At 35.5% G+C, this 19,900-nt stretch overlaps 3 protein-coding genes across 4 annotated transcripts; 1 reads left to right on the forward strand and 2 right to left on the reverse strand.

Moving 5' to 3' along the window:
- The first annotated feature begins 569 nt into the window (after positions 1–569).
- LOC115966805 lies at positions 570–1,922 on the forward strand. The gene is made up of 2 exons (XM_031085960.1): positions 570–828; positions 1,660–1,922. The coding sequence occupies exons 1-2, from the start codon at positions 570–572 to the stop codon at positions 1,920–1,922; spliced, it is 522 nt and encodes a 173-aa protein (XP_030941820.1).
- A 3,298-nt stretch (positions 1,923–5,220) lies between these two features.
- Positions 5,221–7,842, reverse strand: LOC115967878 (pentatricopeptide repeat-containing protein At5g39710). The gene has a single exon (XM_031087029.1). The coding sequence runs from the start codon at positions 7,702–7,704 to the stop codon at positions 5,440–5,442; it is 2,265 nt and encodes a 754-aa protein (XP_030942889.1). The 5' UTR covers positions 7,705–7,842; the 3' UTR covers positions 5,221–5,439.
- A 1,768-nt stretch (positions 7,843–9,610) lies between these two features.
- LOC115967879 (CDPK-related kinase 5-like) lies at positions 9,611–18,144 on the reverse strand. 2 transcript variants are annotated; one of them, XM_031087030.1, is made up of 11 exons: positions 17,380–18,141; positions 14,480–14,610; positions 14,144–14,185; positions 13,918–14,026; positions 12,419–12,497; positions 12,021–12,317; positions 11,759–11,871; positions 10,987–11,094; positions 10,841–10,903; positions 10,583–10,750; positions 9,611–10,093 (listed from the first exon to the last, which is right to left on the reverse strand). In XM_031087030.1, the coding sequence occupies exons 1-11, from the start codon at positions 17,923–17,925 to the stop codon at positions 9,953–9,955; spliced, it is 1,797 nt and encodes a 598-aa protein (XP_030942890.1). In that variant the 5' UTR covers positions 17,926–18,141; the 3' UTR covers positions 9,611–9,952. The 2 variants fall into 2 exon arrangements, with proteins under 2 accessions (XP_030942890.1, XP_030942891.1); XM_031087031.1 differs by lacking the exon at positions 9,611–10,093 and having other exon boundaries at positions 10,619–10,730; positions 17,380–18,144.
- Between the last annotated feature and the right edge of the window lie 1,756 nt (positions 18,145–19,900).

The raw sequence follows: 19,900 nt of genomic DNA on the forward strand, positions 1-19,900 counted from the left end.
GTTGAATTCCACCTAAAGACCTAATAATTCCTTATAAAAAGTTATTTTCACCTTAACCTACTTTTTATTACAAAAGAAATTATGTTATGTTATAAATCCACTAATAATATCACTAAAATAATGGTTCAAATCAAAAGAAAATCTTGCAAGCTAGGTTGACCCCATTTCCAAAAGGAGGTAAAGAATCCCAAAGGTCTTCCTCAACCAAACTTCATATCTAGAATCATTCAAAATTATTCTCTAAATAGGAGAAATTATTAGGTCGAACTTCATCCTGAAGATCTAATAATTTCTCATAAAAGAGCTTAGCTCTATGTTTAGAATATTTAACCGACCCAATCTTGAAAAATGTCAATTTGGCCATTTTGCACAGTCCCTTTCTCACTACTCTCCCTTCCTTCTTTGGGGTAAGTGCTCACTACCTTCCTCTCTAGTCTTCCTTCTATGGCTATAAATTCCAATGAACTCATCATCTTGTCAATGCCAACATCTATTTTTACACCATCTCCTTTATAGTATCACCCAATAATTTCACCCCTTGAGTTGCAGCTAGCACTCTAGTAGAAGATATGGGTAGTTCCACTTTTTCATTGAGCCTCATCTTGATGCTAACTGCTTCCATGTTGGCTGTTAGTATGGCCAACAAAGATTGGCATTTTGGCTTTAACTATACCAATTGGCCTTTCAAAGGAGGCCCTCCCCAAAGCCAAAATGATATACCAGGACCCAGAAAGATCGTTGTAGGTGGCTCAGAGAATTGGCAATTAAACTTTAACTACACCGATTGGGCTCTTAAAAATGGCCCCTTTTACCTAAATGATACTCTAGGTGAGTTGCCATTCCTTGTTTATTACTATTGTTTGTCAAAGTGCCAAATAGGTTTTATCATCAACTTATGTTCTTTTAACAAGTGTCCTAAAGACATCAATTAAGAAATACTAATAAATATTCATGTATGAGTTGTGAGTTTTTCAGAAAGAAAAATACTCGTGTTAATAATGTGTTGGTTTACATGAACAAGTTCACTATGATTGTTTGTACTTTTCCTAATAGTAGGTGTGTAAAATTTAACTTTTCTAGATAAAGGGAAGAAAAAAAAGGGCTAGGTGCAAAACACATCCCTAAAGTTTGGAGGGTTTTGAATTTTATACCCTAAAATTTCAGAATTTAGATTTTACCTTCTAAATTTATTTTCTGTTTGTATTAGCAATCTTTCTATCTATATTCCGTTAAATACCACATAAGCTTGTTTTATGTGTTTAATTATTTCAATAAAATTACTTTACATCATTTTTATAATGTCATGTCATTTTCATTATGCCACATGGCATTATTTTATTATACAAACAAACACAAGTGGCAAATGGAAATATGGACACATGGATTGTTGATGCAAACAGAATATAATTTCAGAGGGTAAAATTAAAATTCTGAAACTTTAGAGTATAAAATTTAAAACCCTCCAAACTTCAAGAATGTGTTTTGCACCTTAGACTTTTTTATTTTTTATTTTTTATTTATATTTATTTAGAAAAGTTAAATTTTACCCATCCTAAAACTTTAAGGGGTAAAATTCAAATGTGGTGGCTCCCCATATCATATGCTATAACTTCTGTTTTTTTTTTTTTTTTTTTATATGATGCAATGTGGTTGTTGCAGTGTTCAAGTATGATCCACCAACAAACGACTCCACAATTCCTCACAGTGTATACTTGCTACCAAACCTCTGGAGCTTCTTAACGTGCGATTTAAGAAGGGCAACAATGGTGGCCAATACAACACAAGGAGGGGGCGAGGGATTTGAATTTGTGCTGAAAAAGTGGCAACCCCACTATTTTGCTTGTGGTGAGCGTAATGGCTATCATTGCAAGGCTGGGCAGATGAAGTTCTTTGTCATGCCACTGTTTCGCCAATGGCATTGATGACGAAGGAGCTAAGGATGTTTTATTGCTACGTGCTACCTACTACCTAGCTAGGGTTTTTTCCCCCATATTTACTTTCTAAAGTTGTTGGGAGCAAGATTTGTTTTTAGATTATTTCCTTAAGATAAGCAATGAGTGCTAAATAAATCTATGAGATGAGAGTGAATAAGTGTACTTCTATATGGTGATAGTCTGATAGTCTTGCATTGATGCGATGCTTTGATGTAATATTGACTTCATATAGAAAAGCTTTTGAATGTTATGCAATTGGAAAGATTGATCATGTTTGGAGATTAAATTCAATAAAAATTCAGCGTAAATGCTTTATTTATGCTCTACAATAAAATTGTGCCACATAAGAATATATATATATATATATATATATATATATATATTTCAAATAAAAGAATAGAGACTAATGCATATACGAGCACATGAGTTTCTAAATTTTTTTTTTTTTTTTTTTTTGAGTAGTAGTTTCTAAAAATTTATTCGATCAATATAATTTGAATAATTGAATATTAAAAACAAGACAATTACTGTAACATTTTCTAAAGACTTAACTGAAGAAACACCAGAGGAAGAAAGCTATCAAATTAAGATGTTGATGGAAACAGCTGGAAGAAAGGGCCGCTGAAAAAGCTACCATCGACTGAGAACCTTCCATGCCGATTTGATTCATAGTCAAGAATAGAGATGACATCAATGCCACCAGTGGCCTAACCGAGTTAAGCAGGCCACAACATGGGCAATCACTTGCTTAGTATGAATGTCATATGCAGTGGCGGAGCCACGTTGAGACAAGGAAGGCCTTGGCCCCCCCTAAATTTTTTATTGCCTTAATAAATTGAAAAATTATATATAAGTTTTTTGAAAAAAAAAAAAAAAAAAAAAAAATTGGGTTCATTACCCAATTAAAACTCACTTGTCTCTCACGTATCTTAAGATTCATTAAGAAAAACCCAAAAAAAGATTTTTAAAAAATCCAGTCCATTCCTTAGCCCATTAGCTCCTCCAAATACCAAAAATAAAAATCTTTGACATATATAGGTTATTTACTTAAAATAAATATGAATAAACAAAAAATTCCTTACTGCTGTCGCCACTGCTGTCTCAGCACTGCAACGAACTCAACAGTTTTCTTTGGTTCTTGTCATCTGCTACGCCCTAGCCTCCAGATTAGTGGCCAGTAGACCAGTGGTAATGTTGTATATTTCTGTTTCTTTGTGTTCAGTTTTATCTTTTGCCGAGATCTCTATCTGTTTGGATGAAAAATACTAAAAAGTATATCTTTTAATAAAAGAAGTGTTTATTTAGCTTGTAGATGACACCATACACATACAGTACCAGTTTAGTGGCTTGTTGCTGGCACCTTTTCCTACTATTTTTATATTATATTTTACTTTTCAACAGAGGTTACTAACTTATCTGTTTACTTATTTTACCATATTAATGTTATTGCTATTTGTTATACATTTGTTTATATATTTATGTTTGATCCTCTATAAATAATATTGTTTGTAGAATGTGTAGTTATAGTTATAGACCATTAAATCATTAATATAAAAACAATTCTACATAGGTTGTTTCTTTTATTTTTTTAGCATAAATAATATTTTACATTTTTTAAGTGAAAAAAGTGACTATATAATTAGTATTTAAAATTTAATATTCAGGTTTTAATATATATATATAGGTAATTTAATGAGAAACCAATCTACATTTGATACATATTTTAAGAGAAAAAATGTTTAAGATTTGGAGAATACTACACAATTCTCTATCTAGAATTAGAATACTGATGTTGAACCCCTATTCTAACTCAAAGATATGAAAATTAAGGAATATTTCTTTCTTTGAATGTGATATTGGAATGAGTATTTGAGTGATTGTTTAATGGTATATACAAAAATAAAATAAATAAAGATTAAAAAAATTAGTTCAAGATCAATCATAAATAATTTTAGTACCATGAACAATCCTATGACACAACCTTAGTGAGTTAAAGTTTACTTATATAATTTTTTTTTTTCTTTTTACTTAAGAATATGGTTATATTTAACTTGGCCTCCTAGGAAAAATTTCTGGCTCCACTACTGGTCATATGTTATATATATATATATATATATATATATATATGTATGTATGTATGTATGTATATATGTATTAGACCTTATTAATTATGGTTGTTATTAAGTTGATTATATCGGTTGGAGTAGGTAGAGTTGGTTTCAACTCTGTTAAAAGTGGTTAAATAGGTTCAATTGGTGTAATTCTCACGACTTTTGCTATGATTCAATTGGTTTTATTTATGTATAGAATGTGATAGAAAATTGTAAATTTATAATAAAATGAGGGGAATAAGAAAGATAAAAAATAAAAGAAGATAAAGGAATTGAGGAAAAGTGATATTAAGGTAGATAATAGTAGGGAGATGAGAGGGTAAAAGGGAGGGGGAAAGTTTGAGAAAGTATAATAATAAGTTGGTAAATTAAAATGAACAAAAAATTTAAAAATGAGAGAAAACGTTGAAAATGAGTAAATGATATGGTTGCTGATATAACTCAATAAGAGCGTGTATATACATATACATAAAATATTAAACCGTAATACGCACAATTATTATCTATTTCAATATATTATAACTCTAAACTAAAATTTCTTTAGAACCAATACACCTTGGAAAGCTGCCAAGAACCAATCATTCTCAACCTAGCTTCAAGTCTCTCGTGCAAGCCAATCTTGATCAAGTGATTTCATCAACACAAGTGGCAAAGCAATCATGATTTTCAAACACATCAAGTTTAACAAAGACTCATTTGTTCATTTGCCCAAGCCACCACAATCTGCACTTCAATGGAATCTTTGGATTTTTTAAAACATCGAACACACACCCATGTGGATCATTGGCTCAATGCTTTCTGGGTTGCGTCCCAATAGCCCAATTGTTTGGGCTACGTTCACTTGGCCATCTATTTTGCCTTCTTTTATCAATTTCAACGAGGGTTTGACCCAACCTTCCTCCATGTTAAGCTTCCCAAGACAATCTAATCTTTCAGGCTGAAAAACTTGTTCAATGAACCGTATATGTAGCATATTTTTTGGCCGTCCCAAATAAAGGCGGCAACTCCAGCAGCTTCGTGACTTCGTCGACATTTTTCAAACGATTGCAGATTTTAGTTTTTTTTATTAAATATTTGGGTGAGTGAGTTTTTAATGGGATTATAAGTACGTGTGTTGGTGGTTACTCTTTTATTTGAAAAAAATTGATGTGTCCTGTCTTATTGGAGAGGTAAAAAGTTACTCTTAAGTTTGCAAATTATGGAAGAAAAAGTATACATGCATACATACATAAATACATTTATAAACAGAGGGGTAACTCTTGATTTTCTCATTAATATCTTCAACTTGAGTTAAATCACTCCTCACCCTTCTCACAGGGCATCATTTCCTCTATTGAACATTAAAAATGTGTTCAGTCATCTTGTGTGGCTTATTGAAAATTCCATCAAACATTTTATCCCCCAGCATAAGCAGTTCTCCCACTATTTGGTAGGAGGCCATCCTTAGCCATCTCAGTGAGTACATTAAATACTGCATCCATGTTCCCTTCTTTATGGTTAATTTCAACAAGTACTTTTGCAAGTTCAGCATCAGTGAGCCTACAACTTTTCAATATGTTCCTTATGACCTGACTCAACTCCTCATTCATACCTTCCTTGAAAAGTGCTTTAAACAGAGCAATAACAGTCACAGTATGAGGAACAAAACCAGAATTCAACATTTCCTTGTACAGATTATACGCCCTCTGAACATTTCCACCTCTACAATGCCCATGTATAATAACATTATAAACTGCTTCATCAGGCCTGTGTTTCCTCTGAAGCATTGACTGAAAAACTTGATCTGCTTCACCCATCAAACCCTTCATACAAAATCCTTTTACAAGAGCTACCACGCTCTTAAATTCATTATCACTACAGTTTTCTATTAGAGTATTGTATGTGACATCATTTGGGACAGACTCCTCATAGAACAACTTGAGAAGAAGCCTTTTTGCTTCCCTTGTCCGAGCCTGCTTGTTAAGTCCATTAATAAGCACACTGTAGGTAACAGCATCAGGTAGAAAGCCCTTGTGTACCATCTCATCATGCAACTGAAGTGCCTTATTTAAGTCCCCTTCTACACAATAGGCATTTATCAAAGTTGTGTAAGTAAATTCATCAGGGCGCAGGCCCACGTTCAGCATCTCTTGGTAGAGATCACAAGCTTCAATTAGTCTTCTTTGCAGGCAGAGACCATGAATAAGTGTTGAGAAGGTAACAGCATCAGGCAAAACACCTTTCTCAACCATCACCAGCTTCATTTGAAATGCCTTCTCTACTTCCCCATTTCGACAAAACCCAGAAATAATAGTACTATAACTCACCACATCTGGAGCCAAACCTTTCTCCATCATATCTCGTATAACTCCTATGGCCTCTTCTACCCTCCCCAAAATGCAGTGTCCATTAATAAGAGCATTGTAAGTCACAATTGAAGGTGAGAATCCTCTCTGAGTCATTTCATTTAGAAGCCGGTAGGCTTCATTCAAGATTCCCTCTTGGCAGAACCCATCAATCAACGTTGTATAAGTCCTCCCATTTGGTACAAGTCCTCTAACACGCATCTGATCAAAGAACTCCATTGCACGATTTAAATTCTTAGCCTTGCACATACTATTAATCAACGCAGTATATGTAACAACATTTGGTGACAATCCATTACTCATCATTTCCGAATGTAAAACAAGTGCTTGGTGAAAATTTCCTTCCTTACAATATCCATTGACAAGTGTATTGTAGGTCACCTCATCAGGAACATAACCCTTTTTACTCATCTCCTCAAGAACCTGACACGTCTCCTTCATCCTCCCCTCGCGACACAACCCATTGATCACCACATTATACGAAATCAAATTCGGCTCCAAACCCTTCAATGCCATCGACCTCAACAACCCAAACGCCTCATCAACCCTCCCCAACTTACAATACGCATCAATCAACGTATTATGGGTAACCACATTCGGCAAACACCCTCTCTTCTCCATTTCACCGAAAAACCTCAAACCCATTTCCAAATTCCCCGCCACATAAAAACCCCGAATCAAAATATTAAAAGTATACACATTCGGCGAAACCCCACTCTCAGTCATTTCATCAAACACCTGCTGTGCAAACTTAACCGACCCTTTCGACCTTATAACCGCGTCAAGAATCGCATTATAGGACAACACACCAGGCATAAAACCCTGAGATTTCGCTAAATTAACAATGTTCAAAGCCTTATCAATGAAACTCAAGTGGGAATAAGACTTTACCACCAAGTCAAAAACCGCAGAGCTTGAATTGCAAGAATGGTACGAGTCCTTGAGGCATTGAAAGACCAAACTGCCCTTGTGGTCATCGTGTGAGGTACTGAGTGCCACGTCCTCGGCAAGAGACTGGGCGGACTTGTAGAGCTTGAAGCGAGTGAGAATGTGGAGAGTGAGGCACTTGCATTGAAAGGTGAAGAATTTGTGGGGTTTGGCCCAGCTGAGGAATTTTAGGGTTAGGGTTTGATCGAACTGGGACTTGAGGAGTAAATAGGAAGCAGCTTCAGGGGTAAAATTGGAAGAGAGACTTTGGAGGTCGTGGTGAGGGTGGCGTCTGAGGTACACGATTGCTTTGTCGGCGAGGAGTGTGTCGGAGGAGGAGCAGAGGGAAGAGAGTGAACGGTGAATCGGAGGTTTTAGGAAGGGCATTTCGGGAATTGGAGAAGTTAGCTAAGGTTTATCAGACATACATACACTCACTGACATGAACATGCAAAGCAAAGCCTCAGCTGCTCAAGGACGACAAATTTTTTTTTTTTTTGGTTTTAACTTCTCTTTTTAGGTAAGAACATTTGGTTTCTTTTTCAAATACTCAAAATGGAATAAAATTAGTAAATAGAAAATAACAATACCAATTATTACATACATAATGTAAAATCATATGTCTCCGATATTCCTATTGAAAATTATACTTGTTTTTTAAAATAATTTAAAAAATTCGATAATTGGGAGATGAGAATCTAGACCTTCAACATCTCTGTTGAACTACTCTTTACAAAATTCTAGTAGTACATGTTTAGAAATGATAGGTGTAAGTGGGTAAGAGCTCAGCCTATGCTGGACCCAAGCCCGGAGCTGAATAAGACCCAACCCATATTGGGCCCAAGCTCGAGGCCATTAAAGTTAGGTCCGACCCAAGTTTAATGGGTTGAGCTGAAACATAGATCCACATGTCCCTAGCAAAATAAGCCCGAAACAAGGCCCACTATCCTCGAAGAGGGATGGTAATGCCTTGGGAAAATCCAATCGCCAAACACAAGATTCAGCGTCAGGTACAAGTTACTAGAAAATCATTTCAATGGCATAACTGTGAACTTGATCACTGATACATGATTAGACACACTAAAACAGTAGCCCAGACTCAAGAAACCACCCAAGTCCCATAAGTGGAGGGACCCATGTAAGTGCCAAAGATTCTGTAATCATGACAAACCCACTAATTGCAAGCCTATAAAAACGAACCAAGGGAGAGGAGCAAGAGGTTGGAACTCAATTCAAGGGAGAGAAACACAAGAGTAAAGAGTAAGGTGAGAACACAATCTTAGGGGTAAGGAAGTCCAGCTCGGACTTCAAGAAAGGAAACTCGGCTATCTAATAGTCTCCTTGGCTAGCTAGGTTTCCAGGTAAGTCATTACCAAAATACCATCTAAACACCATCAATTGCCAAATTTACTATTGAAATTTCTCATTGTAGGCTAAACCCAATTTAGAATACAAATTAAATGGAGGTTTAGGCTCAACTAGCTTAAGGTTGTTGGGAAAGGACCACTACAAAAGGGATCTTTAAAAATAGAGTAATGCTATGTTTACAATATTTTTAACAAAAAATCATAGGTGGTAAGCTAAAATTCAATCTCCATCCAACAACAAATTGTTGTCTATACAAAATTTGCTTCCGTTGTTTCTTCTACTACATAAGCTGCATTTAAAAAAAAAATTAGAGTGAATCAACCTAGTGAATGATTTGGTTGCAGGTAGTCTCGATGCCCTCTATTTGGTTCTGAAGTCGAAATTCCTAACTCTTTGTTTACAATATACTGACATGCACATTTGCCATCAACTGTGCAAATGGTTTGCATACTTACAATGACGAGACAGATGTCCTATTATGTTCTAAATTCTTTTTGTTTTCTGCCTAAGAAAGTTATACATCAAATTTCCAATGAAACTTAAATCGACAATTATGTTCTAAATTTTCTGTTTCTGCCTATAGAAGTGATACATCAAATTTTCAATGAAACTTATACCAACAATTTTTAACTTCGAAGATGGCTAAATTGTTGGAAAGTTGTGAGAAATGTAGTAAGCTGTTATGGACATGTTGAAGTCATGACTTTGTATGTAAGTGCCTTAATAAGTAGTAAGATGAGAGGGTCTTGCCGTACAGTCAAATTTAGGACAAACTGTGATTTCAAAACTGTGTGGATTGGATTTGATTGGAATGTGATACCAATTATATGGAAAAGGTTCTATATATTTTGCACTTAATAAAACGCGGAGTATTCTGTTTGAAAGGTAAATCACGTAGCAAGACTGAGATTTGACAAATGGAGCATGTACAAATCATCAATGTGAAATTATAAGACCATATTGTAGCCTCTTTTATAGGCAAACTAACTACAACTTTACACCGGAATACCAATATTAACTCCCATGGCTTTAGAATTAACAAATAACAGCACCTGCAGTTTCTACACAGGTTGACTCCTCTCAAAGAATTGGCACGAGTGAACGCCCCTAGTCTGAGTGGATGAGGGTTGTCTAGAACCACACTTGACAGAAATCTTGACTTTCGAGAATCAATCAATAGTTGTGGTAAGTGTTGATTTTCATGCATTTGTTTGATAGAAAAGCATAGAGAAAAACGGTCCTTCATAAGAGCTTATGTGGTATGACTTCACTGTGTCTTTGTCAGGATTCGGCTAGATACACCATGTAATAATTTCACAAAGCCGAGAAAGCTTAACTTCCCATCAGTGTGCCTTATCCAATCATTAAGAACAGCATGAACTGGAATAGAGGGGCCAAGGCCAAGCTCCTGAAACAATGGTCATAGTAACATGGTTACATCCAAAATTTTGAGCTTAAAGTTTTTCAGTCATAGCGAACAATAAGAAAGTAAGCAAATCATTGTTCAATACTCTTGATGGGCTGTCAATCTTTTTATAATTAACCGTTGTAGCTATAAGAGGTTAGTTGTCTCCAACAATGGATATGTACACTGGCAATTTTAGAAAATGCGGATGGATCATCTATGCAAAATTTTAAATATGTAGCATTTGAATTTAAAGGATTAATAAACTTCAGTTCTAACTTCTAAGCATTCTGAATAATCTTTGTTAATTGAACTTTCATTTAATTCTTAACTGCCGAAATTTCAACTTACTGATGCAAGTTCCTCAATGACAAATTTAATTCTTAACTGCAGAAATTTCAACTTACTGATGCAAGTTCCTCAATGACAATAGCCCTGTTCCCATAACTAACATTGCCACGACATTATATACTGAAGAAAATTTCAACTTACTGATGCAAGTTCTTCAATAACAATAGCCCTGTTCCCATCCTTCTCGAAAAGTTCATATGCACAGCGGGCATGTTGCTCCCAGCGATCAAGTGCCTCCAGCTGATGCACACTTAATGTAGCTGCACAAAATTCTTCAAAATCCATTCTTCTGTATTGAAGTGCATTAAGCTGTCATGGCATGGCAATTAGGAACTCATATAAGCTACCTATAACCATATAAATTCATAGAGACGCAAACAAGTAGCAACTGATTATTACCGATGAAAGAAAATCAGGGATGCGAGACTCCTTCATTGCATCTGTTGCATTTTTCATCAAGGCCTGTCCAGAAGAACTGAATGAGAAACACTTCAAGTATCTGGTTATGCAGTCTCATAGAGAGAGAGAGAGAGAAAGAGACTGACCATTCTAATATTCTCTAAGGTTATGGTGTTATTTTTGTTTGGCTCCAATTGAGCAAACTGCTCCTTCAGATAAAAAAGTTCATCTACAGTCAACGTTTTAGACAGCGCCTGCCAGAGGACACAGATAACATGTTAAATAGTTTGTTAATTTATACGCAAGAAAAATTCAACAAATTAAATATGAAACATGCTCTAAGGTATTGAGAAAGGGCATGGTCTCAAAACTCTAGAAAACCATAAAGAGTTACACTAAGTTTGAAAATTATGGAAGAAAAAAGAATACATGCAGACATACATAAATACATTTATAAACAGAGAGGTAACTCTTGATTTTCTCATTAATCTCTTCACTTTGGTAGTGGTAGTGGTCCAGAGCAAACCCTTTAACGTAATTCTTTGTGAAATTCAAGTAAAAAGGAGATAGCATCTTTCCTCAGTCAAAATGGAAATATTCAATATTTTAACCAAATTCATCATTATGTGATAAGTTGTGACTCTTCGAGAGGGAAAAGTATCTTATAAGATGGTTTCATGAGATACCCTCTCCTTCAAGAGATGAAGATAAGATTTGTAGAGGAAACCAAAATTTTAGATTCTAGACTTGTAGGACTTGTAGAAATAATAACTCCACTGATTAATAAAGAGAAACGACTGCTCAATCAACTTATTCAAAAGGCCAGAAATTTAAGGATGAAGTACTTTCATTCCCATATGGGAATGACCTCAAGAAAGTAATATTTTAATTTTTCCATCAGTAGAAACATATACACACCCTCAAAGCAGCCTTACGCAGCGATGATGATCGCATATAAGTCCTCATGAGTCTAAATGTTAAAATATCGAGAGGTACTTTTACATCATTATAATTTCGGATCCAAGGATGACCTGCACCCAAAGATGGAAAAGAAAAGAAATAGAGAAAGATTAAGGTCTGGAGGATGATATTAGAAGGTTAAAAACTAATAATCTTAGAAGATAAGACCAAAGGAAAAACAAAACAAAATAAACGAATCTTAGAGGAAATGACAACTCACTTAGTGCCTGAGCAGCTGACATTCGTTTTCGTGGGTCCTTATTTAGTAGACGCTTGACAAAGTCCTTTGCTTCTGAAGATAAAGAAGGCCAAGGTGCTTCATCAAAACTAGGATCAGCTTTCAAGACTGCCCGAAAAATTCCAGATTCAGTCCTAGCCCAAAATGGGCGACTACCACATAATAGAATATAAGCTATTACTCCTACACTCCATACATCAGCCTCTGTACTGTAAGATCTATGTAGAACTTCAGGGGCGACGTAATATGCACTTCCCACGATGTCATTAAGCCTATCATCTGTAACCCACCATAAGCATTAAAACTGCATCCAAATTCTCAAGGCAGGACATACTGATAGCAATTATGGACTCGTATGGATCTGGTTTAAGAGGACAAACCTGGCTTGACAAAATCCGATAAGCCAAAGTCTATGGCTTTCAACTTGGAGTTCTCATCCTTAGAAGTATACAAGAAGTTCTGATCCAGGAAAAAGCTATGTTTAGATTACAACATAGACTACAAAAATTACCTAAATTTATTACCCCAGATCTGCTTACCAATTATCTACCATTTAAAAATAAAAAAGGATTTGTAATTCATGTTATATGGCCAGGCACATTTCATCACATCCTTTTTCAGCAGCAAAATAATGCAAATCAGATAAAAATGGAGATTAAACACATGCATGGTTTTTTGTTTTTATTTTCAATTTATAACTAAATGAAATTTCAGGAAGAAAGAAAAAAACAAATATACAAACAAGCATATAAGAGCAAGTTAAAACAGACCAGCAAGACCGTCAGGCTGGCAAAATTTAAGATGATAACTGACTCAACTGCAAAAATGACATAAAACAGCACTTGGAGCAATGGAGGAGAAATTAAAATCTCCACCAGAAGTTCTTTATAGCCTTGATAATAAGCATACAGAAAAATCTCCAAGCTGTCTGTGACTGCAAATTAGCAGAAGAAATTGTACATTTTTGGATGGTTTGAAATGCTACACAAACCCAACTTTTTGCATAAAATATAATTTGAATCTGACAAGGACATCATTTTCTTTTCCATTCTTCCTCATTTGTCACAGTACAAGCTAGTCATGATACTAATTTAAAATTTATTTACTTGTTTCCCTTTCCTACAATACCGAAAAAAAATTCATAAGTAAAAAAAAAAAAAAAATGCAGTCTCAGGTATAGATCTCAGATAAACATGTTGGAGTTAAAATTCTACCAATTTTCTGCAGTCTCAATGCCAACTTCTATTACATTAGAGAAAACACACATGCAGCAAAATCTGCCAAAATGTCTGAACCATTCAAGTAAAACAGATTTTTTTTTTTTTAATAAGTTTGACGGGCAAGCGGACAGACGTTTCCTCTAGAAGATCCAATTTTTTTTAAACATTTTGGCTAGAATTTGATTGCAATGGTAATAAAGAATCATGAGGCATGACATCAGGCAATTACTTTGAAGAAAAGTTGCAGAATAAGTAGCACAATTTGAGTGGTCAAACTCATTTAAGGGATTTTTGACAGTCAAAAACCCAGACAGCTGAACATAACTTACCAGTCTCTTTGTTTGGGAATGGCAAACATGCAGTATGAAATTTAGTCTTTTGGGAAAAAAGGTGTTGCAGTTATAACCAATCCTATAACCAATCCTAACTTAGCTATTCTCAAACCAAATAGTACAATGATTGAGAGTGGAATCACCAGGTCCACCACAAGAAATATTCAAACAACCCAACAAGCCAATTTTAAGTCTAGGAAACTCTCAAATCAGTAACTCCATCCACACATGCAATTCCTACACTTAGCTATTATTAAGAAACTCAACCTTCTAGTGGACATATCATGATATAATTGTATGGAAAGGAAAACATGATAAGCGTTTCACCTCTGGTTTAAGATCTCGATGCACCACACCCTGAAGATGACAAAATGCAACCACATTCAGTATCTGTACCATGACAGCCTTTGCATCATCTTCTGAGAATTTCCCGCCCCTACAATTTTTTTTTTTTTAAAATTATAAAAAGAGCAAGGGAACATCTAGATGGCAACAATAATGCACATCTGAAAGCCCCAAAGAAAAAATCTATGAAAAATAAATAAATAACTACCTTGAAAGTATTTTGTCTAGAAGCTCCCCTCCTTCACATAACCTGAAATGTTCACAATAATAAATAAATTCCATAAGGTCAGAGCTGAGCTACATATAGTGAGCAATCATTAAAGAGATTTCATGTTAAAATTTTATATTTAGCCAATCAAACCTACAGAGACTGTATGCTTGCATTTAATAGAGGCACAAGAATATTGGAAAATAAATAACGTTATTAATAGCTCGCATGAACCATCCAGGAAATATGAATTCATTATTCACATCAATCAGTTGTTATATATGCAGCAGAAAAGCAAGATCCAATGATAGAAAGCAGTGTGTGTTCCAAGCTTACTCCATTACTATGTAGACGTTTTCATGGTCTTCAAAAGCATCGTAGAATTTTACTAGATTGTAATGTCCTGTCAAGGCTCGCAATATTTTCACCTCCCTTCTCACATCCTCAATTGCAATCGCTGTTGTCATCTGGCAACAAAGATGAGAACACCATGAGAAAAAAACTAATGAACAATCCATAAAGAAGCAATGTAAAATTTGGTAATTATATTGAATATCCAGTTATCCACAAGCTTCAAAATTTCCAAAGATTTAGTAATATATAAAATTTTAAAAGATAAATAAACAAAATCTAAACAAAATGTTTGCAACCTAGCCAAGATGTAAAGGAACAGAGCAGGCCAAGAGGATAAAAGCAATCCTTTACTTATCCACAATCTTTAAAAAATGGAAAAAGTTAATAGCCAATCCTACAAGATACATAATAACATAGCAATACATGGCTTCCACTTCCTTCTCTAATACTTCAAACGCATCACACCTATCCCCTTTTAATCTTTTCAAGAAGCAGGACCTTAAAAGTCATTTATAATTTAGTACTCCATCAGATGCTACTAGATTTCAACTTGGACTTCACTTTCAGCCAACAAGATCATGCACCACTTCTTTTGCTCTCATTTTATATAGTTCAGCACTCTTAAATTGAGGTACTAGCAATACCAATAAATTCAGCCTAGCTTCAACCTAGTTTCAACTTGAACCCACAACCTCACCTTCAACCTAGCTTATACAAGGGCAGGAGGTGCCAATTGACCTAGAGCTCATTGGCACATTTCATGAGAAGAGTTAAACTGTGTGTTCAATGGGAGAGCCAGAAGGATTGCATCAAAGTCCAACCCTGTCATCTTAACCACAATGACTTGACTCTCTACTACCAGAGAAAATACCCTATTCCTGGCTGAGCTCCTTATTAATTAGCTACATTTATACCAGCCGGAAGTTTCTTTACTAGCTCTATTTACACCACTAATCTTGTATATAAGCTACATTTATCTAATGCAACTTCATAATACCTTCAGTCTTCTAATTAAAATAAACTTCCAACTGCCATCTCTGACTCAACTTATAGCTTATAACAGACCCTCCCCACCCCCCGGCAGGCGGGGAAAAAGGTCAATTCAATCATCTATTTGCATTATTATGTAGCATTGAAATTGCACGTTTAAACTTTTCTCTGTTTAAAATCCATTATCATTGCCGTGTTCCAGTGTTATGCTCTTTGGCTGATGTGGTTTTCCTGGAAACAAGAGCTATTTCAATGCATAGCAGAAAGTCCCACATTCTATCTGCTGCGCATTTGGGATAGAAATATGAGAACTTTATATGACGTAGAAAGTGAAGCTGTTAGGTTGAAGTTGATCTTTCTCCGATACTATTTGTTGCAGGCATTTGGATAGACAATCATTTGTAAAATTTCCATATTTCCTTGTACTGAAATCGTGATTACTGTCACTTGTGCACGCATTAAGTTTGCATGGGTGGTTTTTAACTTTTTCACATTCAGTATTATAATCAATCAAAAAGTAGAAAATTATAATGTATAACATATAATTAGTTAAGTCATCGTGCTCAAATAATAGTATTTCTACTTATTTGTAAACACCTCATGCTTCATACCAATCAGATCACACACAATTTAGAGTTTATACAATGTTTCTCACTTTCTCTCCTTTTTGATGAGGTTCAAGGCACCACAGTGGGGCCCATTTGCTAGCAGAATATTATGAGCCTAATTCAGTGTGAACCAAACATGAGCTTTGGGCTGTTTATGGTTGCTGTAAGCATGGGCTGGTGGTGGGCATTAGTTGATTGATTGTATACATAATTTAGCTTAATTGTAGGCCCTTCCTAAGACACCATTTAAGGACTATGACCCTTTTCAATGATTACGTCCACCAGCAACCATTGGACTGCCTGCCATTCTGATCCTTAGTAGGAAAGGTCACATCTTAGGCGACAGACGTAGACAAATGCTACACAAGGAGGTCACTTAAAAATATACATTAATAGATAAATAAACTATAGTTTTATTCCTGTTTATCCTGTATGCAATTTGCATTTGCTACCAAACATAAAGTTTGGTCATTCAAAAAGAGTACTTTTCATGACGAAATGTAGTCCAGAAATAAAATATTCCAATATCCCAATCAAGGCCGCTAAGCATAGTAACAAACCACTCAAGGGTGGTGTGGTGGGCCAATTGATCAATTTCTATCATTGACCAAAAAGAGAACCAATAAACAAACAAGATGGTCACTTTATGCGTCTCATACTCAAAGTTCAAATTGAATGGAGTCCTACACAAACACGAGTATAATCATACCTAATATTCTTTATCTAGAAACCATTTTTTCCCCCAAAAAGGTAAATTCTTTGAAAATAACGCGGGTTCCCCTAACATCAGCCTCAATCCTCATACCACATTCAAACCACAAAAGTCCTAAGACAATTGGAATTAACACACGCACTCCCAAATATATATATATATATATATAGAGAAAAAAAAAAAAAAAAAAAAAAAACCCAATAACACGCAAGAAACAAGAACATTTCAGCCACCAAGAAAGACAAGCAAAAGAGGAAAAAAAAAAAAAAAAAAAAACACCAAAGAACCCAACTTTTTTTTTTTTTTTTGATAAGTACCAAAGAACCCAACTTGCAAGCAATCCAATAAGCTTTTAACTTTAGTGGTTTCTAGTTAGCTCTAAAGTATTCTGAGTTCAAATCCAACTAATGGGTTCAATCCTATCTATCAAAAAATAAACTGTGGACAGCTCACAGACCTCTTGATTTTTTCAAAATGTCCACCGTTCGAATCCGACAATGGGATTTGAAGTCGTGGGTTTAAATGGAGAGTTTTAACTTAAAAATAAAATAAAATGATAATGAGAGTTAAACCTTGGATTTAGGAATGACTTTGACAGCAACTTGCTGACCCTTGTGCTCACCCTTCTTGAAAGTAGCCGAGCAAGTATACCCAAAATGCCCTCGTCCCACTTCTACTCCAACTTCCAATCTAGACGTGAACTCTTTCGAAAACCCAAACCTTTTATCCAACACCACCTCTTCCTCTTCCTCATCTTCCGGAATCGCCGCCGCCGCCGCCGACGACGACTTCACCGCCTTCTTCCCTTGTCTCCTCAACAGCACCGCCCTTATGTGTTTCGCCGGAGACGGCGGCGGAAACGGCCGCTTGAAGAAACGTAAGGGCGTGGAGGTGGCGCTGTTGGGCTTAGTATGGGCCGGGGACTTTTTGAAGTAGTGGGCCGGGCTTGGGCTCGGGCTGAAGAAGGGAAAGAAGGGAGATTTCTTGGCTCCGGCGTCGTTGTGGGGCGGCGGCGGTGGTGGGGATTTTGGGAGATGGGCAGGGGTGGCTTGGTCATTTGGGTCGTCTCTGGAAGCGTAGGGGTTGGGTTTTTGTGGCTTGGAAGTGCAAGCACCCATGGTTGTGTGGGTAGAGAAGAGGAGATGGCGGTGTGGGTTGAAATGGGTTGATTGGTTATGGCATTGTGATTGGGAGAAGAAGAGATGAGAGAAGAAAAGGAGTGATGTTGGTGGTGGTAGTGGTGGTAGAAGAGAAGCAGTAGTAGAAGTGTTCTCTTTTGGGCATAAGAGAGTGTGAGATTTGATTAAAAGAGTCAAGAGTATAGCTTGGAAGATGATGAATGTGATGTGAGCTGGACAAGTCTCACTGGCCACGTGTCTTTCACGTGAGCCTCCTCTTTAGTTTTTTGTGTTGGTGGAGGTGTATTAAACTATTAATTATTATTTTTTATAGTTTATTTTTTAATAATTAAGAAAATAGTAATTATGAATGATAAATAAAGAAAGGTGATAAATAGGATTTAAGGATATGCAAGTAGTTTCATATGCACTCGTCTCATGCGTTTTATATGAGACCGACTTGTCGATCTCATGCTTTTATGATGGGACCTACATACTAGCTTCACATAAGGCGTCTAATACTTTCTCTTCTTTGTGACGCTTAGACTTGGATTCCAACTCCACTAATTTTCACTTTGTTAGCAATCAAACAAAACCTAACAATGATCACCAATTACACATGCCATGCATAAATCAAATAAGAAAACAAAAGAAATTTCTCCTTGTATGTACATTTACCATCTAAGGATAAAACTTACTTAAATAATAGAGAAAGATGCTAGTTTGAGAGATAATATATGGAAAAAATGGTAGTCACAAATGGTTATAGGTTGGTTTTCCAACCAATTAGAAAACAACCATATCAACATCATCTATTAATTGGGTGAGTTGATCGAGTGAGATTTCTTTCCACCTAACGTCTGACCCAAAACTCGAATTTTAAAAGTTGTGCACTTGTTAACTATCTAACCCACTAGTCAAAATCGCATGTGACTCTTTACGCTAAGTTGAGTTGATCGGTGGGTTGGTTTCTCGAGTCCCCAAGCTATCCTAATCATGGAAATATTAATATGACATAATCATAGTAGTTTAAAGTCCACTGAAAAATTCTATATATTAGGTACTTAAACAATGAAGAGGATAAAGACTTTACTTATAACTACATTTAGCGATAAAGCACCTGATAATTTCAAATAGCGAGTATGGATTAATATTGTGACATTTGAAGGTTCGAACTAAGAACCAACATTGCAAATTGTACACCCACAACCACCATCCACCTTGTCAAGTCAAGCCATTTGGCAACGACGACTTCCATTGAAGTTGGCAATAATGGTTGATATTAATGTTCTTAAAACGAAATTGTGAGTTTAGCTATCAACATAAGATTATAAAAATCGCTTGAAAAACTGACTACCCAACCCTCACCCCCTTTTCCTCAAATTCTCCCCTCTATCCCAAAAGGAAAACTCATTCCCTTTGATCATTCCATCTCTTTCATTCCCTTTCATCGCCACGCTTGTAAGTTATAACTATCAAACTACACTCATAAATTTAGGTCAATAACCAGCAACTATATAAAAAGAGTCACTCACACTAAACGAGAAGATAAAACTATATATTACATTCAAATTGGATTGTCATGTGAAAAGTTCCAAGACCTCATTTCGAAAGTCCAAATATATTAGTTATATAAATCTATGGCAATTACAATATACAAGTTTAAAAAAAAAAAAAAAAAAATCATGTTTAAATGCAATTTACTCTAATCCAAACATTTTCTAATAATATCCAATTTTATAATTAATTTTACCAATTAAATCACAAATATATGATTCATATGATGAAATTATGAATGTTGTCGTCCATAATTAACATGTACGGACCTTTACAAACATGTAAAGCCAAATTAGCAAAAGCATGAAGGGTCATATCAATATATATATCAAATCCTATGCAATGCACATGCCATCATTTATTTATTTATTTTTTTTTTGCTGAATATGCCATCAATTTTATTAACATGCACGTACCT

The sequence above is a fragment of the Quercus lobata genome, chromosome 11, assembly GCF_001633185.2.
Source record: "Quercus lobata isolate SW786 chromosome 11, ValleyOak3.0 Primary Assembly, whole genome shotgun sequence".
NCBI classification, from domain to species: Eukaryota; Viridiplantae; Streptophyta; class Magnoliopsida; order Fagales; family Fagaceae; genus Quercus; species Quercus lobata.